General features: G+C 45.8%; 1 protein-coding gene across 1 annotated transcript in view; it reads right to left on the reverse strand.

Annotated features, from left to right (window-relative positions):
• The window catches only part of swt1 (SWT1 RNA endoribonuclease homolog), a gene marked incomplete at both ends in the record, with an annotated part of 109,094 nt that overhangs the window by 74,787 nt on the left and 10,758 nt on the right, over nucleotides 1-23,549 (reverse strand). Inside the window, 4 exons of the mRNA XM_084308342.1 lie at nucleotides 5,254-5,480; nucleotides 9,355-9,503; nucleotides 21,080-21,218; nucleotides 23,120-23,298. Coding sequence (XP_084164468.1) covers nucleotides 5,254-5,480; nucleotides 9,355-9,503; nucleotides 21,080-21,218; nucleotides 23,120-23,298 — 694 coding nt within the window. The remainder of the gene's footprint in view (nucleotides 1-5,253; nucleotides 5,481-9,354; nucleotides 9,504-21,079; nucleotides 21,219-23,119; nucleotides 23,299-23,549) is intronic.

Consider the following 23,549-nt stretch of genomic DNA (forward strand, 5'->3'; position numbering starts at 1 on the left):
TCGGCCGATACCCAAAGCTTAGGTATCGGAATCGGATCGGAAAGGAAAAAATTGTATCGGAACATCTCTAGTAATTACACGCCAACACAAAAGCCATGTTGGAGAAAATGTGGGCAAGAAGTAGCGAACCACACACACATATTCTGGGAATGTCAGAAAATAAGAAACTGGGCGGTTAGGTGGCGTAGTGGAGATTGCGTTCGTCACCAACCCCGGAGCTGTGAGCTGGATTCGCCTGTTCGAATCCAGCTCACAGCTCCGGGGTTGTCACCAGTTCACCGTTCACACTAATACAATTGGCTGTATTAGAGGGTGGGAGAAGCTGGCGGGGTGGGTCCGGGTCGTTGTAAACAGCGACTCCTACAGTTCGGTCGGGGCGCCTGCTAAGCGCGGATAGGACCTGAGTGGGATAGTGTGATCCTTCCACACGCTACGCCCTCTCGGGGAGGATCCGCGCTGCCAGGTGAAAAGAAGCGGTTGATTGGCTGGACGTGTGTCGGAGGAAGCACGTGATAGCCTCCACTCTCCCAGATGATCTGACTGTGGGGGGTAAGTGCGCAGCGACCAGGAAGGGGATTGGGAATTGGCATACGACTAACATATTGTGGAAGCAAGTGCAGCAACGAATAATGTCCGTGTGGAACTAATGTGCCAACAACCTTTCCGTGGGTGAACTCATTGAGATAGTTTTCAATTACTGATACTAATACTAATCTATACAATCACCTGTTGTTGAATAAATACCATTACTTTATAGTTATTACTAAAAAACAGTATATATAAAACAGTAGCTATATAAAAAAAATAAAAAAAGTTTTATAATTTATATAATATTATTTTTTTTTTTTTAATGTATGCACTGGTATCGGATAAGTATCGGTATCGGCCGATACCCAAAGCTTAGGTATCGGAATCGGATCGGAAAGGAAAAAATGGTATCGGAACATCTCTAGTAATTACACACCAACACAAAAGCCATGTTGGAGAAAATGTGGGCAAGAAGTAGCGAACCACACACACATATTCTGGGAATGTCAGAAAATAAGAAACTGGGCGGTTAGGTGGCGTAGTGGAGATTGCGTTCGTCACCAACCCCGGAGCTGTGAGCTGGATTCGCCTGTTCGAATCCAGCTCACAGCTCCGGGGTTGTCACCAGTTCACCGTTCACAGTAATACAATTGGCTGTATTAGAGGGTGGGAGAAGCTGGCGGGGTGGGTCCGGGTCGTTGTAAACAGCGACTCCTACAGTTCGGTCGGGGCGCCTGCTAAGCGCGGATAGGACCTGAGTGGGATAGTGTGATCCTTCCACACGCTACGCCCTCTCGGGGAGGATCCGCGCTGCCAGGTGAAAAGAAGCGGTTGATTGGCTGGACGTGTGTCGGAGGAAGCACGTGATAGCCTCCACTCTCCCAGATGATCTGACTGTGGGGGGTAAGTGCGCAGCGACCAGGAAGGGGATTGGGAATTGGCATACGACTAACATATTGTGGAAGCAAGTGCAGCAACGAATAATGTCCGTGTGGAACTAATGTGCCAACAACCTTTCCGTGGGTGAACTCATTGAGATAGTTTTCAATTACTGATACTAATACTAATCTATACAATCACCTGTTGTTGAATAAATACCATTACTTTATAGTTATTACTAAAAAACAGTATATATAAAACAGTAGCTATATAAAAAAAATAAAAAAAGTTTTATAATTTATATAATATTTTTTTAATTTTTTTAATGTATGCACTGGTATCGGATAAGTATCGGTATCGACCGATACCCAAAGCTTAGGTATCGGAATCGGATCGGAAAGGAAAAAATGGTATCGGAACATCTCTAGTAATTACACGCCAACACAAAAGCCATGTTGGAGAAAATATGGGCAAGAAGTAGCGAACCACACACACATATTCTGGGAATGTCAGAAAATAAGAAACTGGGCGGTTAGGTGGCGTAGTGGAGATTGCGTTCGTCACCAACCCCGGAGCTGTGAGCTGGATTCGCCTGTTCGAATCCAGCTCACAGCTCCGGGGTTGTCACCAGTTCACCGTTCACAGTAATACAATTGGCTGTATTAGAGGGTGGGAGAAGCTGGCGGGGTGGGTCCGGGTCGTTGTAAACAGCGACTCCTACAGTTCGGTCGGGGCGCCTGCTAAGCGCGGATAGGACCTGAGTGGGATAGTGTGATCCTTCCACACGCTACGCCCTCTCGGGGAGGATCCGCGCTGCCAGGTGAAAAGAAGCGGTTGATTGGCTGGACGTGTGTCGGAGGAAGCACGTGATAGCCTCCACTCTCCCAGATGATCTGACTGTGGGGGGTAAGTGCGCAGCGACCAGGAAGGGGATTGGGAATTGGCATACGACTAACATATTGTGGAAGCAAGTGCAGCAACGAATAATGTCCGTGTGGAACTAATGTGCCAACAACCTTTCCGTGGGTGAACTCATTGAGATAGTTTTCAATTACTGATACTAATACTAATCTATACAATCACCTGTTGTTGAATAAATACCATTACTTTATAGTTATTACTAAAAAACAGTATATATAAAACAGTAGCTATATAAAAAAAATAAAAAAAGTTTTATAATTTATATAATATTTTTTTTAATTTTTTTAATGTATGCACTGGTATCGGATAAGTATCGGTATCGGCCGATACCCAAAGCTTAGGTATCGGAATCGGATCGGAAAGGAAAAAATGGTATCGGAACATCTCTAGTAATTACACGCCAACACAAAAGCCATGTTGGAGAAAATGTGGGCAAGAAGTAGCGAACCACACACACATATTCTGGGAATGTCAGAAAATAAGAAACTGGGCGGTTAGGTGGCGTAGTGGAGATTGCGTTCGTCACCAACCCCGGAGCTGTGAGCTGGATTCGCCTGTTCGAATCCAGCTCACAGCTCCGGGGTTGTCACCAGTTCACCGTTCACACTAATACAATTGGCTGTATTAGAGGGTGGGAGAAGCTGGCGGGGTGGGTCCGGGTCGTTGTAAACAGCGACTCCTACAGTTCGGTCGGGGCGCCTGCTAAGCGCGGATAGGACCTGAGTGGGATAGTGTGATCCTTCCACACGCTACGCCCTCTCGGGGAGGATCCGCGCTGCCAGGTGAAAAGAAGCGGTTGATTGGCTGGACGTGTGTCGGAGGAAGCACGTGATAGCCTCCACTCTCCCAGATGATCTGACTGTGGGGGGTAAGTGCGCAGCGACCAGGAAGGGGATTGGGAATTGGCATACGACTAACATTGGGATGGGAGAAAATCGGAGGAAAATGGAGGGGGAAAAATATCAAAAAAAAAATAAAAAAAAAAAATAAGAAACTATTGGGAGGAGATAGGAGGGATAATAAATGAAATAGTAGGATATGAAATACCCCAGACAGGTCAAGTACTATACCTAGGGAACTTGTCACAGAAAGAAATTCAGGGAGAAGACAAATATTTCATTAATATACTATTAGTAGCAGCCAAGAAAGCATCAACTAAACTGTGGTACAGGGTAGAAGCACAGACGAAGGAACAATGGACAGAGATAATAGAGGGGATACAGGTAATGGAGAGAATCACACATATGCTGAGGCTGCAAGAGGAGAAATTTTTGTCAAAATGGGAAAAGTGGGAGGAATATAGGAAGAAAGGAAACGACATCACAGAAGAATGAAAAAGAAAAGAAATTGAAATGTAAATAAACAATGTATGGACCGATGAACCCATGTCACTCCTTTTTATTTGATTTTTGTCCCCCCTTTTATTTGTTTTTGATATTATTTTTGTATAATTTTAATTGTCTTTGATGTTTAAAAAAAATAGGGGTTAGTATCAATGGGTCTGTGTCTCTAATTACCATATTGGCGGATTCCTCTAATTCAGTTGAGACCATTTCCTCCTCCATTGAATTAGGTAATTCTGATTTGACTCGCAAGGTGACGTAACAAGGACCTGATGGTGCTGATTGTGATCGGATTGGCTCTGTGGTTGGAGCCAATGCCCGCCCACAATCTACCTAGAGCAGACCAAAGTGACTTAAAGTGCAGTGACTTAGCCTAACATAAATAATATGAGCAAAACATGCAGGCAATGTGCTGTAAAAAGCTGCTAATACATCTTTGCACATTTTTCCTGAGGAACTCGTGCTTCGCCAGCAATGGACCAAGTTCGTTTTTGGATTTTTGCAAAGACGAGGTACTTTATGCTTCCGTGATTTCCTGGCTGTTGCTAAAGAAGAATGGAACTAGCATGTAAGTCTTTGAGACCGAAAGAAAGCATCGAATCAGTAAGTACATACAGTACGTCGTAATTAGTTAATTAGCAGTAAGACCTCGTTCATTCATCCGTTTGTGTATTACGGTACTCTTCCGTGTGTGTGCGCCAAGACAGTCTAACGTTAGTACAAGCACCGTGTGTGTGCGCGCGCGTGTGTGTTTGTTAGACGGACTGAGAGAGCAAGCTAGCTTAGCTAACGTTCTTAGGTCTGTGCTTCGTTGTATATACCGTATGTATACCTACTTGTGTGTATTGCGAATTAATGATTATGTTCCTTGTGTGTGTTTGGGGGGGGGTCTTAGCTCTGTTTATTGCGCCAAGAAAATCTAACGTTACTAACGTTGTTAGTGCAAGCACTGTGTGTGTGTGCGTGTGTGTTATAGGACTGAGAGAGCAAGCTAGCTTAGCTAATGTTCTTAGCTCTGTGCTTCATTGTATATATGTAGACCTACTTGTGTGTATTGCGAATTAATGATTATGTTCCTAATTAACGTCGTTAGTACAAGTGCCGTGTGTGTGTGTGTGTTAGACAGATTGGGAGAGCAATCTTATTCTTCCTGTCATTTGTTTTCCCAAAATCGTATGGCATGGGTACCTGCTTCGGTGTCATCCCTTTGTGGATTGTATTGTTTTCGAAAACGTATGCTTGAGCCATATTTGTTTGTGTATTAGGTTCACTTTGGCGTTAGTAGAGTAGTATGGCCGGAGCTATTTGGTGGGTGGCTGTCACTCAAAGCATTCTGCTAGTATGGGCAGAGCCCATCCAAAAATAGCCTGAAATCCTGAGGCTGGAAAATTAGGCTTTTGAGTACTTCATTAGAAATATAAAACAATGAATTTTTTTTTTAACTTACAGATGTGTTCAATAGACTCACAGGAATTGTGTAAAGTTGCCGAAATAGTGCTAGGAATAGCAATGCATGTCCCCTTTAATTCACCCCCCAAAAGAAGGCTCCTGGGAGCTCCCGTCTGCCTGCCCCTGAGCTCACCTGAGCTCCAGCAGTCTGTTCCACATGGCGGTGAACAGAGTCCACACGTCCTGCTCGGACACTCCGGGAGGCGGGGCCAGGCTCTGCATGACGGCGTCACCGGGGGGCGGGGCCAGGCTCTGCATGACGGCGTCACCGGGGGGCGGGGCCAGGCTCTGCATGACGGCGTCACCGGGGGGCGGGGCCAGGCTCTGCATGACGGCGTCACCGGGGGGCGGGGCCAGGCTCTGCATGACACACACAGAGATACGTGGTCGTCACGTCAGTCACGCGGTCGTCACGTCTCCCCTGCCGTACTACAGGGGTCAGTGTGTGAGAGTCCCTTCCTCTGGGTCTCAAACCCACGGTCTCTAGTGAACATGATTCCTCAGTGTGTCATACAGCAACACCGCTGGCTATGTAGCTATAAGAGAGAGTGTATCAAAATATACCGCGATACAAAAACAAAATACATTGTTGACGGCAGTTAATCAACAAAATAAATGGGCTTATAGTCAAACAAAATAGCCTCTCATACAGGCATAATCAAAGTGAAATAGTCTCTTTATACAGACATAATCAAAGTGAAATAGTCTCTTTATACAGACCTAATCAAAGTGAAATAGTCTCTTTATACAGACATAATCAAAGTGAAATAGTCTCTTTATACAGACATAATCAAAGTGAAATAGTCTCTTTATACAGGCATAATCAAAGTGAAATAGTCTCTTTATACAGACCTAATCAAAGTGAAATAGTCTCTTTATACAGGCATAATCAAAGTGAAATAGTCTCTTTATACAGACCTAATCAAAGTGAAATAGTCTCTTTATACAGACTTAATCAAAGTGAAATAGTCTCTTTGTACAGACATAATCAAAGTGAAATAGTCTCTTTATACAGACATAATCAAAGTGAAATAGTCTCTTTATACAGACATAATCAAAGTGAAATAGTCTCTTTATACAGACATAATCAAAGTGAAATAGTCTCTTTATACAGACCTAATAAATGTGAAATAGTCTCTTTATACAGACATAATCAAAGTGAAATAGTCTCTTTATACAGATAGTGAAATAGTCTCTTTATACAGACCTAATAAATGTGAAATAGTCTCTTTATACAGACATAATCAATGTGAAATAGTCTCTTTATACAGACAAAGTGAGATACAGTAGTCTCTTTATACAGAACAACTAAAAAAAACAAGATAACACTTTATAATAACTATCCTTTATAAATAGTTAATAAATCATTTACAAATGGTTAGTTAATGAGTTATGTTAAATGTTTGTTACTAATTTGTTAATGATTTGTCTGTTATAAATAGTTAATAGATCATGAACAAGCTACTTACTAATGACTTGTTAAATGTTTGTTACAACTTTCAGTACAAGTATACCCTTCTGGTGACCTATCTAAATACAAATGAATACATGTTTAAGAAATAAGTAACAAATCATTATTTAAAGGTTAGTAAATATATTTGTTACGACCATGTCAATAGTTTATAGACCTTATTGGGACAGCATTCTAAAGTTGCAACTATTCCTCATTTATTATTAAGTAAATTGGTAACTAATTATTAACAGCTCATTTGTAAAAGGTCAGTTAATGCATTTGTTTTGTGTTGTACTATATTATACCACATTTCAGTTATTATCCGAATCCCACTTTTCACCCCGTAAAGCCGTAGTAGGCAACTGCTGAGGTATTGGCAAGAGTGAGTTTACCTGTCCAGCAGAAACAAGAGTGAGTTTACCTGTCCAGCAGAAACAAGAGTGAGTTTACCTGTCCAGCAGAAACAAGAGTGAGTTTACCTGTCCAGCAGAAACAAGAGTGAGTTTACCTGTCCAGCAGAAACAAGAGTGAGTTTACCTGTCCAGCAGAAATGAAGCACAAGAGAGATATTCTTTATTTTGAAAAACTCTGCTTAAATCGGCTGGTGTGGAAAACCTTTGTTTTGTGAGCATGAGCTTGAAAAGTGATGCAGAGCTTCTGCTCTATTTCTGCTGGGCAGGTCAACTCACTGTTTAGGGTTATTATTTCAATGAGCTAATTCTTATTTCCTGGGATAATTCTTATTTTTGGAGGGGGGGGGGGGGGGGGGGGTGTAAAAAGGCATTTGAATACCGATTTTGGCATCGATTACGATTGCAGCTTCAAACCATTCAACTTAGCCCTACCTCATACAAAAGCAAAACAGTTTGAACAAAGTGCAATAATACCAAGTGGGCTCTTCTGCCTAGAGGTCGCCGTTTTTTTACATTGCAGATGCTACCTTTAAAAGTAAGGAAAAGGTTTATAAACAACTTTTCAAAGTGAAAATGATGACCATGTTATCATATTTGTTGTATTGTTATTGTCTGCATTGCTTTGACAATTTTTCTTATTCTCTGCATTGCTTTTATTCTGTCTATTATTATTATTATTATTATTATTATTATTATTAGCATTAGCATTAGCATTAGCATTAGCATTAGCATTAGCATTAGCATTAGCATTATTATTATTATTATTATTATTATTATTATTATTATTATTATTATTATTATTATTATTATTAGGGATGCACGGACATGAAGATTCACAGCCGATATCGATTGTTCAAATAACACAATAGCCCGATACCGATATTTGTGCCCTGGCAATTCTTTTTATAAAAAGAAAATATATAAAATAAAATATTCTATTTTCATGATGTTCTCTCTCTCTCTTACATAGTACTGTATATTTGTATGTCTCTAAATGTTTTAATGAATTGAAAATAGAGGACCCTTATGTAAACAAGCCTCCAGTCTTTTTCTGGTCTTCGTCCTCCAGTCTTAGCAGTTGTTGTATTGAGCTGTACTGTATTGTACCCATTCTGCAATCTGTTAATAACGTTTTCAATCAATCAATCAATCAATCAATCAATCAATCAATCAATCAGTATAGAAAAACTTCTATTGTAACATTCTTTCATATAACAAAAAATTATATTATTGTGAAAATGTTTTAGCCCTATGCTTAACTATTATTTTAGGCATGGCACAACAAATAAAATAATAATAAATAAATAAATAAATAAATAAATAAATAAATAAATAGGCTACACGTCTCTTTTTTCGTTACAAATTGTGCTCACTGATACTTACTTAAAAAAAGGAAACATCAAGAAATATGTTTATGGTATTCCACCATGCCATGTGTGTTTTATTTTATAATGCTCATAATTATTGCTGAAGTCTGAGTCATACAATACTCACTGGCTTTCATATAACTAACCTAACAGACTAACTTGTCTTGCTCAAGACTTTGAGTTTGCATGTCAGGTAGACCACAACGGAACGATTTTGATTGACAGTCGATTCTGCCAATTACGTCACACCGCTTGCACCCACCTCTGCTGTTCTTACCACCAATCGGAAGCGCTTATTTGCTTTTTTACTTCCGGAAAGTCCGCCATTGCCTCTACTCGAGACTTTTCCGAGACAGTAAGTTAATTTGACTTATTCTAGTCCAATGACACCTAGATTTATCAATAGCAATAGTAATATATATGTAACGTTGATGTTACATATATATATAAACGAATGCCTTTGTTAATCATAACGTTGATGCAGTAACACATACAGTATAGTGGGGGGGGGGGTTGTGCAGTTTGTTTGAGTGAAACCCCATGGTACGCTACTGAAATTGACGGATAATTATCGGCCACTGCCATCGGTAAATTTGATCTTATCGGCCGATAAGACGATTGCAGTCAACAAGGCACATTATCGGCCGATACCGATACGCGACCGTTATATCGGTGCACCCCTAATTATTATTATTATTATTATTATTATAGTTTCGAAGCTTGCCTCAAAAAAGTGACGACCACCATCAAAACGTCCTTCCGGCCTATGGGATCTAGAAAGTACCATCTTATTAAAAAAAAATAAAAAACAGAGCAGAAGGATGCAGTGCGTTAACCCTTTCACTGCCACACTACAGAAGGTTAACCCTTTACTATCACACTACCGACGGTTAACCGTTAGTGAAAGGGTTAACCGTATGTGTATTGTCACAGTGAAAGGGTTAAACCGTTTGTTAGTGCAGCAGTGAAAGGGTTAACCATTACATGTTCCCTTTGCTGACCTGAGGTAGCAGCCTCTGCATGACACCGTCCAATGAGGAGAGGGCTGCAGGGACACGCCCACCGTAGGCCGACCGGCCCCCAAACGCCTGCAGCAGGTCCTGAGTCTGACGGACAGCCATCGCCATGGAGCTCTCATCCACTGGCTTCCCTGGGGAGCGGAAAAAGCCCACATAGGCTTAATCACGCATGCTCACACACACACACACACACACACACACACCCACGTGCATGCATTCTCACGTGTACACACAAATACACCTCAGATGTAACAAGCAATAATGGCAAACGGAAGGAGAGTGCGCACACCAACAGGTCACCATACAGACACACACACTGACGCACACACGTGCACACACACACACCGCTCATGTAAGAATGGAGGAGGAGGCGCAGATTTTATTGAATGGTAAAAGGTTCCATTTGTTGCACAGCTGTGAGTGTCTTGTTGACCTCTGTCGGTGTGCCCGCAGTCACATGCGCACGCACACACACACACACACTTTCCAGTAAATCCAGTGTTAGCTTGTGTTTATGTTTGTCCGGTACATAATAATCTCAATACAGAATCAGGAATAGAGGGGAAAAGGTACATTAAATACAGGGCAACTAGGTCTCTCTTTCTCTTGCCTAATCCTAACGGCCAATCCCAATGCCATACCACTTGGCCATGTAGTGTACCTACCTCTACCTTTTTACACCAAGTACCACCTGAGAATGTAGCTGGCTCTCCAAGTACCACCATATTACAGACGTTAAAAGAAAGAAAGAAAGAAAGAAAGGACAGACAGACAGACAGACAGACAGACAGACAGACAGACAGACAGACAGACAGACAGACAGACAGACAGACAGACAGACAGACACATGAAAAAGGCCAGCTTCATGTTCTGTGTGAAAGGGTCAGAGCATTTATTAGAGAAGCGGTTCTAAAACTACGGGTCGCGACCCAAAGTGGGGTCGTGGGTAGGTGACAATGGGGTCGCGCATTGGCAAATAAAAAATAAATCTCTATAAGGGTGTTCAGATTCTATTGTGGGTGTGGTAGGCAGAGTGATCTTCCAGCCCTCCAACTGGCCCTGCAGACAGAGTGACTTCAGATGCTGACGCACATGTAGTACGAACACATTTATTTAACACATAAATAATCTAAATTCATATTGAATCTAAAAATGTGTGTATAGTTAACGCTGCTATGATGACAGTACAGTATGATGACAGTACAGTATGCAGACTGTAGTTAACGCTGCTATGATGACAGTACAGTATGCAGACTGTAGTTAATGCTGCTATGATGACAGTACAGTATGATGACAGTACAGTATGCAGACTGTAGTTAACGCTGCTATGATGACAGTACAGTATGATGACAGTACAGTATGTAGACTGTAGTTAACGCTGCTATGATGACAGTACAGTATGATGACAGTACAGTATGTAGACTGTAGTTAATGCTGCTATGATGACAGTACAGTAAGCAGACTGCTGCTATGATGACAGTACAGTATGTAGACTGTAGTTAATGCTGCTATGATGACAGTACAGTAAGCAGACCGCTGCTATGATGACAGTACAGTATGTAGACTGTAGTTAATGCTGCTATGATGACAGTACAGTAAGCAGACTGCTGCTATGATGACAGTACAGTATGTAGACTGTAGTTAATGCTGCTATGATGACAGTACAGTAAGCAGACTGCTGCTATGATGACAGTACAGTATGCAGACTGTAGTTAATGCTGCTATGATGACAGAGGTAAAGGACATAGTAAGGACTGGAGTGACAATAAAAGACCCACAGCATTCAAGACTGTGTGTGTCTCCTGCTAGGCGCTCTCTCTCTCTCTCTCTCTCTCTCTCTCTCTCTCTCTCTCTCTCTCTCTCTCTCTGTATGGTGACACACACACGTGCATTGCACACACTCACACAGGGGAAAAGCACAGTACTTTTCCACTCCTGGATGTGTTGTGAGGCTTTATCTCTCCTCTCCCTCCCTCCCTCCCTCCCCCTCCCTCCTCTCCTCTCCCCTCCTCTCCTCTCCCTCTCTCCCCTCCTCTCCTCCCCCTCCCTCCTCTCTCTCCCCTCCTCCCCCTCCCTCCTCCCCCTCCCTCCTCTTCCCTCCCTCTCTCCCCCTCCTCTTCCCTCCCTCCCCCCTCCCCCCTCCCTCTCCTTGCCCTACTCTGAGACCTGGCTGAGAGCCAGTCTGCGTAGAGAGAAAAGTCCAGAGTCATGCTAGAGAACCTGTTAACACAGAGACCAGGTTAGGACAACAAGCCCCCCCCCCCCCAACACACACACACACACACTTTAACTACTGTATACTTGTGTGGACATTGTATTGCCTTACATTCACTCCCTAGCACCTTACCCTGACCACACACACTAGTATGCCTAATCCTAACCTTAGTCTACTCTAGGCCATGTCCAGACGAAACCGATTTCGGTAGTATCAGTCAAAGTATTTGATCGTATACACCTTTCATCCACACGGAACTGCGTTCTGGGAGCCTGAAGATGCTATTTTCTGAAACCGGCTTGATCAGGCTTTTACAGCTAAATGTACTGTGCCTGTCAACAACAGATTGACATCTCCCTTAATCCGCAAGCGCAAACCAAGCCAACAAAAAATAAACATGATACATATATGTCTTATATGTCCAGATATGTCCTGGCTAGAAGTGTTTATTAAACACCGGGAGGCTACTGTGATGAAATACACGATACTAGCTAGAGATTAGCGTCACATAGCGGGCCTTTTTCTGAAAACCCAAGTAGTAGCCAAGCACATACTGTTCCATAGCATACGCCTTCAGTTGATCAAGACAAATCCTCTCTTACCTTGACGATTAAAAAGCCTCCATAATTTAGTAAATAGTATTCCCATGGCTGGTGTTGAGCTGTAGCCAGCCAGCTAGCGTTGATGCTATTCAATGCTATCAACATTAGCTAAATAGCTAACTAACTAAATACAATAGACAGTGGTATCCTAAGGTAACGTTAAATAACAACTTTTGGGCGGCCGGGTAGCGCAGCGGACTAAGCGTCTGTCTACCACCACAGAGACAGTGGGATCGAATCAAGCTGTGGTGCTTCCGGGTTGGCCGACCATCCATACTAACACAATTGGCAGTGTTAGCGGGTGGGAAACCGGACGACACAAGTTATTCTGCTAGCAACAAACAACGATAACACTTCCGGTCGGGGGGTTTCAAAATAAAAGAGTGACGTCTAAAACAGGAAAGACATTTATTTTGTAAATTTGTGGCACGCACTTATTTCTCGAGACTTTCGTTTTTACGGAAACCTTTTTTAAATGAAAACTAAATGAAAACGAAAAAGATCAAAACCGTTTGTCAGGACATGGCCTAACTCTAATCCTCACATGTACACACACACACCACACCCTGTATAGATAAAGGATAGAGAAATACACTTCAGCAGAGAAAAGGAGGGAGAGGGAGAGAGATACAAAGAGAAAGGGAGAGAGGGAAAGAGAAGGAGAGAGAAAGAGAAAGGTCACAGACAGACAGACAGATTTGCAGCAGTATTAGACAAATCAGCATCTTTGTGACACACTTTTCTCTGTCCCATTTCAGCTGATGATCTTATTCTGTATATAGTTCTGTAAGGCACTGGCACAGCGAGCGAGCGAGAGAGAGAGAGAGAGAGAGAGAGACGTGGGTATACAGGAATGGCGAGGATGCAAAGCATGTTAGACCATTGGACCCGTTGCTCGCAGAGTTTTCACTGCACAAAGAAACAGAGTTTTCACTGCACATAGAAACAGAGTTTTCACTGCACATAGAAACAGCGTGACTCGCGAGAGACGTTGTCCCGATCCCGTCAGCAGAGGATGATGCCAACCTCCCAACTCCACTATTACTGATGATAATAATAATAATAATAATAATAATAATAATAATAATAATAATAATAATAATAATAATAATAATCTTTATTTGTATAGCACCTTTCATACAGAAACTGCAGCTCAAAGTGCTTCACCACAGAAAAAAGAGGCATAAAATGAGCACATAATGTGCAGACATAAAATCACAGTTATATGTTCGTACTGGCGAATCGCGTCTCGCTCTTTCGCCATATCGAGATATACCTAATCTCCAGTACCTACTGTACTTCATTAACGAAAACAAAGCACCCATGCACTTGACCAGGCCCCGCCCCAGTGTCCCCCTATAAGGCACCAGGCATGGTCACACTCGCCCTTCCTCTTTTTTCGTTTTCCATCATGGACGTGCATTGCATCTGAGCCTGGGTCTGTCCGTGAGAATGTTGTGCTGTCACGTGGCTCCCTCGCCACGCGTTCTGCGTCTGCGATTGGTGAGCCTGGTGTTACGTCTGTCACCTTCAAAGGTTGTCAGCAGGGGGACTCGAGGCCTCTTCGAAAGAAAGCTCAGCGTGGGTTTCCCCGACCTCGCCTTCGCCAGGCCCGGTATCACGTTAGTGCCTCCCACTCCGGAGAGCCGGGTAGTGGTCTGGCAGGCGCGCGTGATTTGGGTGGTAGTAATATCACTGCAGGGCTACGGTGTGTAGGAACCCATGGGGTCCTCACACCTTGCATGTCCAGCTGCAGAATAGCTCCTCAGCGGTCCATGCTGGAGGGGTGTACAGTGGGGGAGCTCTTGTCACCTGGTATGATGTCAGCTTCTCCCGTATCAAACCGGCCCTTTCTGTCGGGGTCCCCCCTTGGGTGCGATTGCCTCGTGGGTTGTATCAGGGACCGATGTCCCGACTCCACGAAATGCCCTGCCCGCACGGTTAGCGGGTCCAGAGTTGGCTACGCACAGCGGGTGGGACTATCTACAGTTCCTAGCGGGCCAGCGCCAAAGGGCGGCGGGTGCGCTTTGGGAGTATCATCACTTATGGCTACAGCAGTGCCATATGTCAAAGTGGATAGAGTTAACGTTGAGGCGGGGGCTTGCCTTGCAATTCGCACAACCCCACCCTCCGTTTTCAGGTTTGGTGCAGACCCTGTTGTCAGGGTCGGCAGCAGTGACAGCTCTGGCCGACGAGATCCAATCTCTGTTGGCGAAGCAAGACGTAGTCGTGGTCCCACGGGAGGACGCGATGTCTGGCGTCTACTCCCGGTATTTTCTGGTGCCCAAAAAAACGGGAGGTGTCAGACCTATACTGGATCTGTCCGCGTTCAATCGTCTGATTATGGCGAGACGGTTCAGAATATTGAACACCTGTTAAACGCTGTCAGGGTGGGAGACTGGTTCACCTCCATAGACCTGAAGGATGCGTATTTTCACATCCCGATTTTCCCTCCTCACAGGAAATACCTACGGTTCCTGTTTCAGGGCGTGGCGTACGAATACCAGAGGTTGCCGTTCGGCTACTCTCTGGCCCCCCGCACATTCACCAAGTGCGTAGAGACCGCGCTGGAGCCTCTACGTCGTCAGGGGATACAAATTATTTTCTATCTCGACGACATTCTGCTCCTCAGCCGGTCGGAGGAGGTCGCCAGGTCTCACACCAGGCTGGTGGTGGAATTCCTCACCAAGCTGGGTTTTGCTGTGAACTGGAAGAAGAGTACGCCTCTTCCCAGTCAACAGGTGGAGTACTTGGGCTTGGTTCTAAGCTCAAGGCCCATGAGGGCAACCCTCTCGGAGCAGCGGCGAGTGTCTATCCTCGACGCGCTCGGGGGTCTCCGTCCTGGCGGGGCGGTTACGGCACTGTATGTGATGCGCCTGCTCGGTATGATGGCATCTGCTCACTCTGTGGTCCCTCTTGGCCTCCTCTTCATGAGGAGGATACAGAGGTGGTTTTCCAATATAAAAATAGACCCGGTGAGAGACAAGTGGAAACGTTTGAAGGTTCCCTTGTCGATGCGGGGGGATCTCGCCAAATGGAGGAGGCCTGGTACCCTCACCAGCGGGGTCCCCATGGGCGGCAGGCGGTCACACGTCATGGTCTTCACCGACGCCTCCCTCACGGGATGGGGGGGACGTGTCGGACCGACGCAGTGGGGGGCAGCTGGACGGTCCATGCTGCCCGGTCTGCTATGCACATCAATGTGTTGGAATTGAAGGCGGTCCTCCTGGTCCTCAAGCGGCTCGGCCACTTGGTGGTGGGCGAGCACGCGTTGGTCAGGACGGACAGCACGACGGCAGCGGCGTACATCAACAGACAGGGTGGAGTACGCTCCATCCGTCTGCACCGGGTGGCGTTCGAGCTCTGGCTGTGAGCGTCTCGCAATCTGCGCAGCCTGAGGGCGCTCCACATCCCTGGCAGGGAGAATGTGGGCGCAGATGTGATGTCGCAGGGCGGTCTTCATCACGACGAGTGGGGTCTACGTCCAGACATAGTCAGACAGGTCTGGGACCGCTTCGGGGAAGCCTCGGTGGATCTGTTTGCGAGCAGACAGTCTCACCAGTGCCCCTTGTGGTTCTCGGGTCAGTCGGGAGGACAATCCTCCCTTGGGGGTGGATGCCTTCTCGATGTATCCATGGCCGCCCGGGATTCTGTACGCTTTTCCCCCCATACATCTGATAGGTCAGTTGTTGGAGCGGGTACGTCGGGAGCGCAGGACGCCAGAATACTTTAGACAACAAATGTTTGTTTCCGCGTCTCTGATTGGCCAGGTCATTTCTGGTCATGTGACATGTACACCCAATCGTGGGACCACAAGTTTATACACTGGTTAAGCTTAGGCGCTCTTTCGAAGTTGGTTAAGGTTAGAGTTTGTCTTAGAGCATGGCGATAGAATGGCAGGTAGTTTGCAGGCTGTTAGACCCGGAAATCGGCGCAGAACTTGCTGTCCCGCGATTGGCGCACATGTCACATGACCTGGCCAATCAGAGCGCAAAACTCGAACGCGGAAACAAACATTTGTTGTCGAAAGTATTCACGCGCGCAGGACCTTGATCCTGATCGCGCCGGACCGGGGCGCAGCTGTGTGGTTCCCGGTCCTGATCCAGCTCTTGGTAGCCCCGCCGTGGCCTGTTCCTTGGTCATCGCGGGCCCTCTCTCAAGCACACGGGTCTCTGTGGCAGTTCCCGGTGTTGAGCCAGGCGCTGATGGTTTGGCTGGTGAGAGGGTGAGTCTGGAGAGGATGGACCCTTCTGTGGTCGACACCATCCGGAACGCGCATGCTCCCTCCACTATCGCGGTTTACGCGGGTAGGTGGCGTATTTTCCAAGAGTGGTGTAAGGTGGGGGGCTGGGACCCGGTGTCCTGCCCCCTGGACGCTGTCCTTTCCTTCCTTCAGTCTATTTTGGATAAACTGTCGGCTTCGACGGTGAGGGTATATGAAGCGGCTATATCCTCTTGTCATGAGGGGTTTGAGGGCGCTACGTTGTTCAGCCACCCTCTTGTGAAGCGTTTCCTGCTTGGCGCTCGGCGCCTTAAGCCGGTGAAACGTTCTGTCTCCGAGTTGGGACCTCCAACTGGTCCTCGACCGGTTGTCCGAGGCCCCGTTTGAGCCTCTTGAGCAGGCGTCTTTGGAACAGCTGTCTTTCAAGACTGCATTCCTGCTGGCCATCACCTCCGCTAAGCGTGTGGGTGAGCTTTGTGCTATCTCGGTGCGGCCTGAGTGCATGTCTATTCGTGTCAATAGCGGTGCGACTCTGAGGCCTAATCCAGTCTTCGTGCCAAAAAATATCCGGAGCTCTTTTCGCTTCAGGGATATTGTGGTTCAGGCGTTTCATCCGCCTCCTCGCACTGGTGAGTTAGAGGCGAGCCTTCACCTGTCGTGTCCAGTCCGGGCTTTGGGGGTTTACCTCAGCCGGACTCAGGACCTCAGGGCTACCGATCAGCTGTTTGTTACGGTGGCTCTCGTGCTGGTAAGGCACTGTCGAAACAGCGCCTGTCCCATTGGTTGTGCGAGGGCATTGCCCTTTGCTACACGTTGGCTGGGCTGGCCCCCCCTAGGGGTGTCAGGGCGCACTCCACTCGTGGGGTGGCGGCCTCTGCCGCCTTGTTAGGGGGGGCCTCGGTGGAGGACATCTGTGCTGCGGCCTCCTGGTCCTCCCCGGGTCCCTTCGTTAGGTTTTACCTCATGGACATGACTGGGGGTTCTGTCTCCCAGGCGGTTCTGAGGTCTGGGACCTCCCCTGCGTCCCGCCCTTCGGTGGGTTAGCAGGGGTGTGTGGGTGTGTGCCACGAGGTGATGTGTCACACGTGGTCCCGCCTGTGCTGTGCGTTTTTAGGGGTCTCTAGTTCCCTCTTTTTCGCACTTGGGTGGAGTTGACTGCCGCACCCTCTTCACTAGGAAGGGGGGGTGACGGGACCCTCCTCCCCCCTGGTGGTAGGGCTTGCGGGTCCTCAGGGGGTACATTTGTCGGGCCACACGTCTGCTCTGTCCCAATATCTCGATATGGCGAAAGAGCGAGACGCGATTCGCCAGTACGAACATATAACGATAGGTTATTTATATAACCTAGTTATACGAGTACTGGCTGAGCGTCTCGCTCTTAGCGCGCCCTGAGGTCCCTTGATGGGGTTTTTCTTGATGGAAAATGTTTTCCCGAGGAAGGGCGAGTGTGACCATGCCTGGTGCCTTATAGGGGGACACTGGGGCGGGGCCTGGTCAAGTGCATGAGTGCTTTGTTTTCGTTAATGAAGTAGAGTAGGTACTGGAGATGAGGTATATCGTTTTTCACATTAGAATTTAACATCCCAACAGGCCACCTTGTTTATGGTTTGATTCCGTTTTAAATAGACAATAATAAAAAGAGTAAGACAGAATAGACAGTAAAATAGTGCACATAAAGTGCAGACATAAAATAAACTTTTTACAGTGCAATAAAATAGTTCTGGATTACTGTTTAACAGTTTAAAGTCGTCTTTACCTTCTCTGTTTGGTATCCACAGTTTAAAACTTGACAGTCTTCCCTCCTGTTTTATACCCACTTTGACCCTTCAAACCTCGCGCTCAGGGTGCAGTTCCCTCTCTCAGGGTGCAGTTCTAGGCCTGGGTCCTCCACATTTTTTAATCCTGACAGTCTTTCTTGTTTTATACCCACACAGTTTAATACCCGACAGTTTTTATATAAAGTTTAATACTGATTCCATTTGCTTTTCTCTGGTTGAGCGAGAAGCTGGCGCTGCCGTTTTTCTCCGCCGAGGACAGACAGGCGGTGTCCTGCCCCGGCAGCACACGTTTCTTCAGTACAGTGTGACTCAGGGCTCGACATCGAGGCGCTGCTGAGCAACAACCTCACGGTGCCGATATTGGTGATTCGAACTCAACGCTCCTTTAATGTGCTGGGGGCCGATGCTTTTTTATTTAACCTTTATTTAACCATGCAGGTCAATTAACTGGTTCAGCGCCAGAGGTCGCTGTGGGCGTATGGCTGTGTGTGCTAGCGCTATAATGAATGGGGATACATGCCGGTGTTTGCAGTGCTAAAACTATATTAAATATTATAGCTATGGATCTAATAATAGTCGATTTTCATTGAGTTTCTTCCGGTCAATATGCAAAAAACAGATAATTTTTTCATCAATACATTCCCGTTTTATAGGAGTATAGTTTTAGAGTAATTCTGTGTAATCCCAGGAAACGCCACTAAACAGCGTTTTAGTGCATTTCGCTATAAAGCGTGCCATTCCTCGCTTGGATCGACAATCAATCTGAAATCAACGCTAGATTATCGGTATTATGTTTCATCATGGATGCATGAAAGGGGGGGGGGGGGTGCCCCTCCGTGCTTTGATCGCTACCAACGGAACACGCCACACACAAAAAGAACAATCCAGATAAGACGATTGGACACAACAATTATGCATACATCACAGAGAGCAGGGAAATTATTAAAACACACACAAACAACCAAATAAAATTACAAGGCATGCAAGACATGAAGCAGAACAAACTCAGTTCTGGGTGACAGTAGCAGGTGTGTGTAAACAACTCTGCAATAGGGAGGTGTAGTCTGACGTCACTGGTTGTTCCACCCGTATAGGGATTTATCATTGGGAAAATGGATTATCGGCTATTGTAACAATTCTGCCGCATGGAAATTGACAAGCTTTCCATTTTTGCACAAAATGAGTTCCCTTCTATCACTAACATTATTGTTTAAGCATTTTTGATTGAAATCAAATTTGGCGATTTTTTCCTATGATTAATTGCGAATATTTTCATGTTGAGCTATATATTGTGGATGAATATGCACAGAAAGGTACACCATGCAAATGTTAATGCTTTATTTGTTTTAAAACGAGCCGATTTAGAAATGGGCAATGGGGAAATACATTGCGTTGGACATAGGGTGGAACATGAAAAACGGCAATGACGTAACCACTACACCTCCCTATAGAGTCCTTAAAAGTAGTGAGGGGGGGATACATTTGTCCATTTTCGAATCTCGTTCACTTCTAGCGAGATATGGCGAAGGAGTAGATGACCCTTTTAACAGGTGTATCAAATAAGGAGGAGTCAGACGTTGAAAACAAGTGCAAGCCAATGCATTTGAACGGTGGCCAATTTACAGACGTGTATAAAGTCACAATAGACAGCATCCTGCAAAGACACTCTTTGAACGCAGTATGACTCAGTGGTCAGTAGCAAAGCACTGCTGTTGTGTGACCGCAATCTTCATTTTCCACTCAGTGAAAGTGAGGCGCAAGGACAGGCAACATCCTGCACCCCCCCCCCCCCCCCCCCATATTTCATGTCTATGTAGTTTGTCAAATTGTTATTTGTGGTCATGTTTTGTATTGCTTGTCTGTCTGAGGCTACGTTTAGACGGAGAGAGTCTGAACAGAAACCGCAAAAGTAGTCTTGCGGTCTCACTTTTAATTTTGCGTTTAGACTAGCGTTTTGGGATGGAATTCTCCATGCAGACGAGGCTGTAAAGACGGAGCCCCGCTGTCACACGATTGGCGCATATGTCACATGACGTGCTGTGAAGACCCGCCCTACTCTGCCTCTGATTCGCAGACTGTGGGTGGGGAATGTGATTGGACCAAAGCAGAGTCACTCACAGACAGTGGGTCCAGTCATTATGCCGCGTTCACGTTACGTGGGAAGAACCAGAGGACATCTCGTTGCTACAACTAGGAAGCCTTCACGCATTGACTCGATGAAACCATAGATATATATATAGAACACTGAAACGCCCACATCCATACTTCCGCAATTCGTGACGCGAAGTGGGAGATATCGGGGTCTATAAAAAAATCCCATATGTCCTAGTAGGAATTACCACTAGGAAGCTGACGTGAATGGTTTTTCCCAGTAGGAAGCTGGTTCTTCCGCTTCTTCCCACGTAACGTGAACGCGGCATGATAGTTGTGATAGCCGCGGGACAGATTCTTGTGTATTTAAAAGTACTGCCAATGTAGCCTTCAGGTGATCGCCATGGATAGAATCAGACATGCTTTGTTTACGCTTCTAGGCTACTGGCGCATGCCTGTGATGTAAGCAGTACGCGCGACGAGAGCCTTGACAACCCTTTCGTCATCGTTTTATGCGGTTTGACAGTTTAGATGAGAGCGCAAAGGTTTATCGTTTCTAGGAATTCCACCCTGGAAGGTAGTCTCACTTTTTTGCGGTTTCACCCCGTAAAAACGCTGTTTCCGTATAAACGAAAGGCACATCCGAAAAAATATTTTTGCGGATTCACCTGCTAGCGTTTCCGTCTAAACAGGGCCTGAGACCAAGGACAACAATGGAAATAAGTCTTGACTTTTTTGTGTAGCATCCTTGACGTTTTTCTGGAATCTTGTATTTTTTTTTTCAAATCAAATCAAATACCTGAGTAGAGGAAGTCAGTGAGGCTCAGCACTGTCTGGTGCTGATTCCGAGGAACCACGATCCCAAAGACAGCGAACCAGTGCTTGTTGAAACACTTCAGGACGTCCCTCAGAGACCAGGGGGGCTTCAGCAGGACGATCTGGTGACGGGAGACGACAGACAAGACCACGGTGAACTCAGCGGACAGAGGAAACAACGTTAAAGCGCAGAGTGAGCCGTCGATTCCCTCCTCGCTTGGTTACTGTTGGTTGGTTCTGCTGTACTGGACTTCTAACGTGAGCTCCCACTACCGTCAGCCGCAGCGATTTACCACAAGATGAAAGTAACCTTCCTCTCTGGACGCTAGGGATCGCGTCTGTGTTACAACTAAGGCGGAGACCACTTATCGATTTATAGATAATTATCAATAACTGCGTGAAATCGATAAATGGTGTCACTTATAAAAAGTTTTGCATGTGTAAAAAAAAAATATTATAAAATGAAGTTTAAAATACTCTTTAAAAAGGAAACAATTATATTATTTAACGTTAGTTCGTTCGTGTGTGTCATGGGCCAACTACAGCATCGCAAAAACTACAGTGAGTGCACGTGACACGCACACTAACGTTAAATATATATATATTATTTTTTATTATTCTCACTTTTTCTGTATTTTTGCCCCCATCCCCCGTCGTTATGCCAATTCCCTTCCTGGTCGTTGCACTCATTGCCCTACTGTCGGCCGATACATGTGGAGTCAGCCAGCCGCTTCTTTTCACCTGACAGTGAGGACTGGGGGGAATGTAACACGTGCGGAGGTTCACGCTATTTCCCCCAGATCCCCTCCCTGCTGAGCAGGTGCCCCGACCGACCAGTAGGAACCGCAGTTTACAACGACCAGGACACATACCCCACCGGCTTCCCACCCGCTAACACTGCCAATTGTGTTAGTAGGGACGACTGACCAAGCCGGAGGTACCGCTGACAGCTGGATTCGATCCCAGAGTCTCTGTGGTGGTAGGCGAGTGCATTCTCCACTGCGCTACCCAGGCGCTCCTATATATATTATCTTTTAAGAAAAAAGTATTTAAAAATGTATTTTATAAAAAAGAAATTTACACATGCAAAATAATCATTAAAAAAATCTATATTTGGGCGGCTACGTGGTGTAGTGGGCAAGGCGCTCGCCATCAACACTGGAGACGCTGGGTTCGAATCCAGCTCTCGACGTTGCTATCAGCTTGGCTGGTCGTTCATACTGACACAATTGGCAGTGTTAGGGGTGGGAAAGCTGATGGGTGGGTCCTGGGCGTTGTGGACAGCGACCCCTACAGTTCGGTCGGGGCGCCTGCACAGCGATGGTAGGATCTGGAGGGAGGTAGTGTGACCTTCCACACATTACACTCTCCAGGTGAGAATCTGCGCTGCCAGGCTGGCTGCCGGCTGGCTGCACATGCGTCGGAGGAAAGCATGTGACAGTCTCCGGCCTCCCGGACCAACAGTAGGGGGGGGGGAGTGCGCAACAACCAGGAAGGGGGTTGGGAATTGGCATAACGACTAACAGTGGGATGGGGGGGGGGGGGAGATAATAATAAAAAAAAAAAATCTATATTTATCGATAATTTGTCCCGATTTATTGATTCTTCCAAATGGCATATCGTCTCAGCCTTAGTTACAACTTCCCCCGACAATATCTTCCAACCGCTCCCCCGCGAGTTCTATTCTTCCTGCGAGGTTCAATTAAGTACCGTTATCGGATCCTAACCACCAAGTTAGTTGAAGCGATGATGTGTCATTTATTCCACTGATTATTTAAGTTCTGGTGCTGAATAAACTGAGCACCAGCAGCCCTTCAACACACCGCTCACGTTTCTACATGCGCTGAATGTGGGGTATTTTCTGCGACAGTGAAAACAAATATGGAGCCACCTTGAGCACAGAGAAAACGTTTGCATGCAAAAAATATATCAGAAATTATCCACAGTGTAACTATCTATCAGAACACAGCACCGGTGTAAAAGGGATAATATAATAAGATAATAATAATAATATAATAATAACATCATCATACATCTTCCAAAGATCTCCATAAGCAGCCTTCATCTCCTCCTCCAGGATGAAAGACAGCGCCTCCTTCAGGCAGTCCTCCAGTACTACTGTACAGCTGGCGAGTGCCATCCTCCTCTCTCTCTCCTCTGCCGTCATGCCTTCGTTCACCTGCCTCCAATTCGGGGAGCTCTCTAGAAACAGAATCAGGTGGTTTATACATCAGCCAGGCAAGCCGGGGGTTTGATACCCGGGGCTTTGGTACATGTGTACATCCAGGGCTTGACATTCACTTTTTGGCTCACCAGCCACTGTGGCTAGTGGTTTTCCAAAGTCACTAGCCACTCAGCATTTTCACCAGCCAATATCCAGTTAGTTTTTATAGTGTAAAGTTTGGCTACTAGAGAGAGAGAGAGAGAGAGAGAGAGAGAGAGAGAGAGAGAGA

This window comes from Notolepis coatsorum (genome assembly GCF_963971535.1).
Source record: "Notolepis coatsorum genome assembly, chromosome: 2".
Classification (NCBI taxonomy): Eukaryota; Metazoa; Chordata; class Actinopteri; order Aulopiformes; family Paralepididae; genus Notolepis; species Notolepis coatsorum.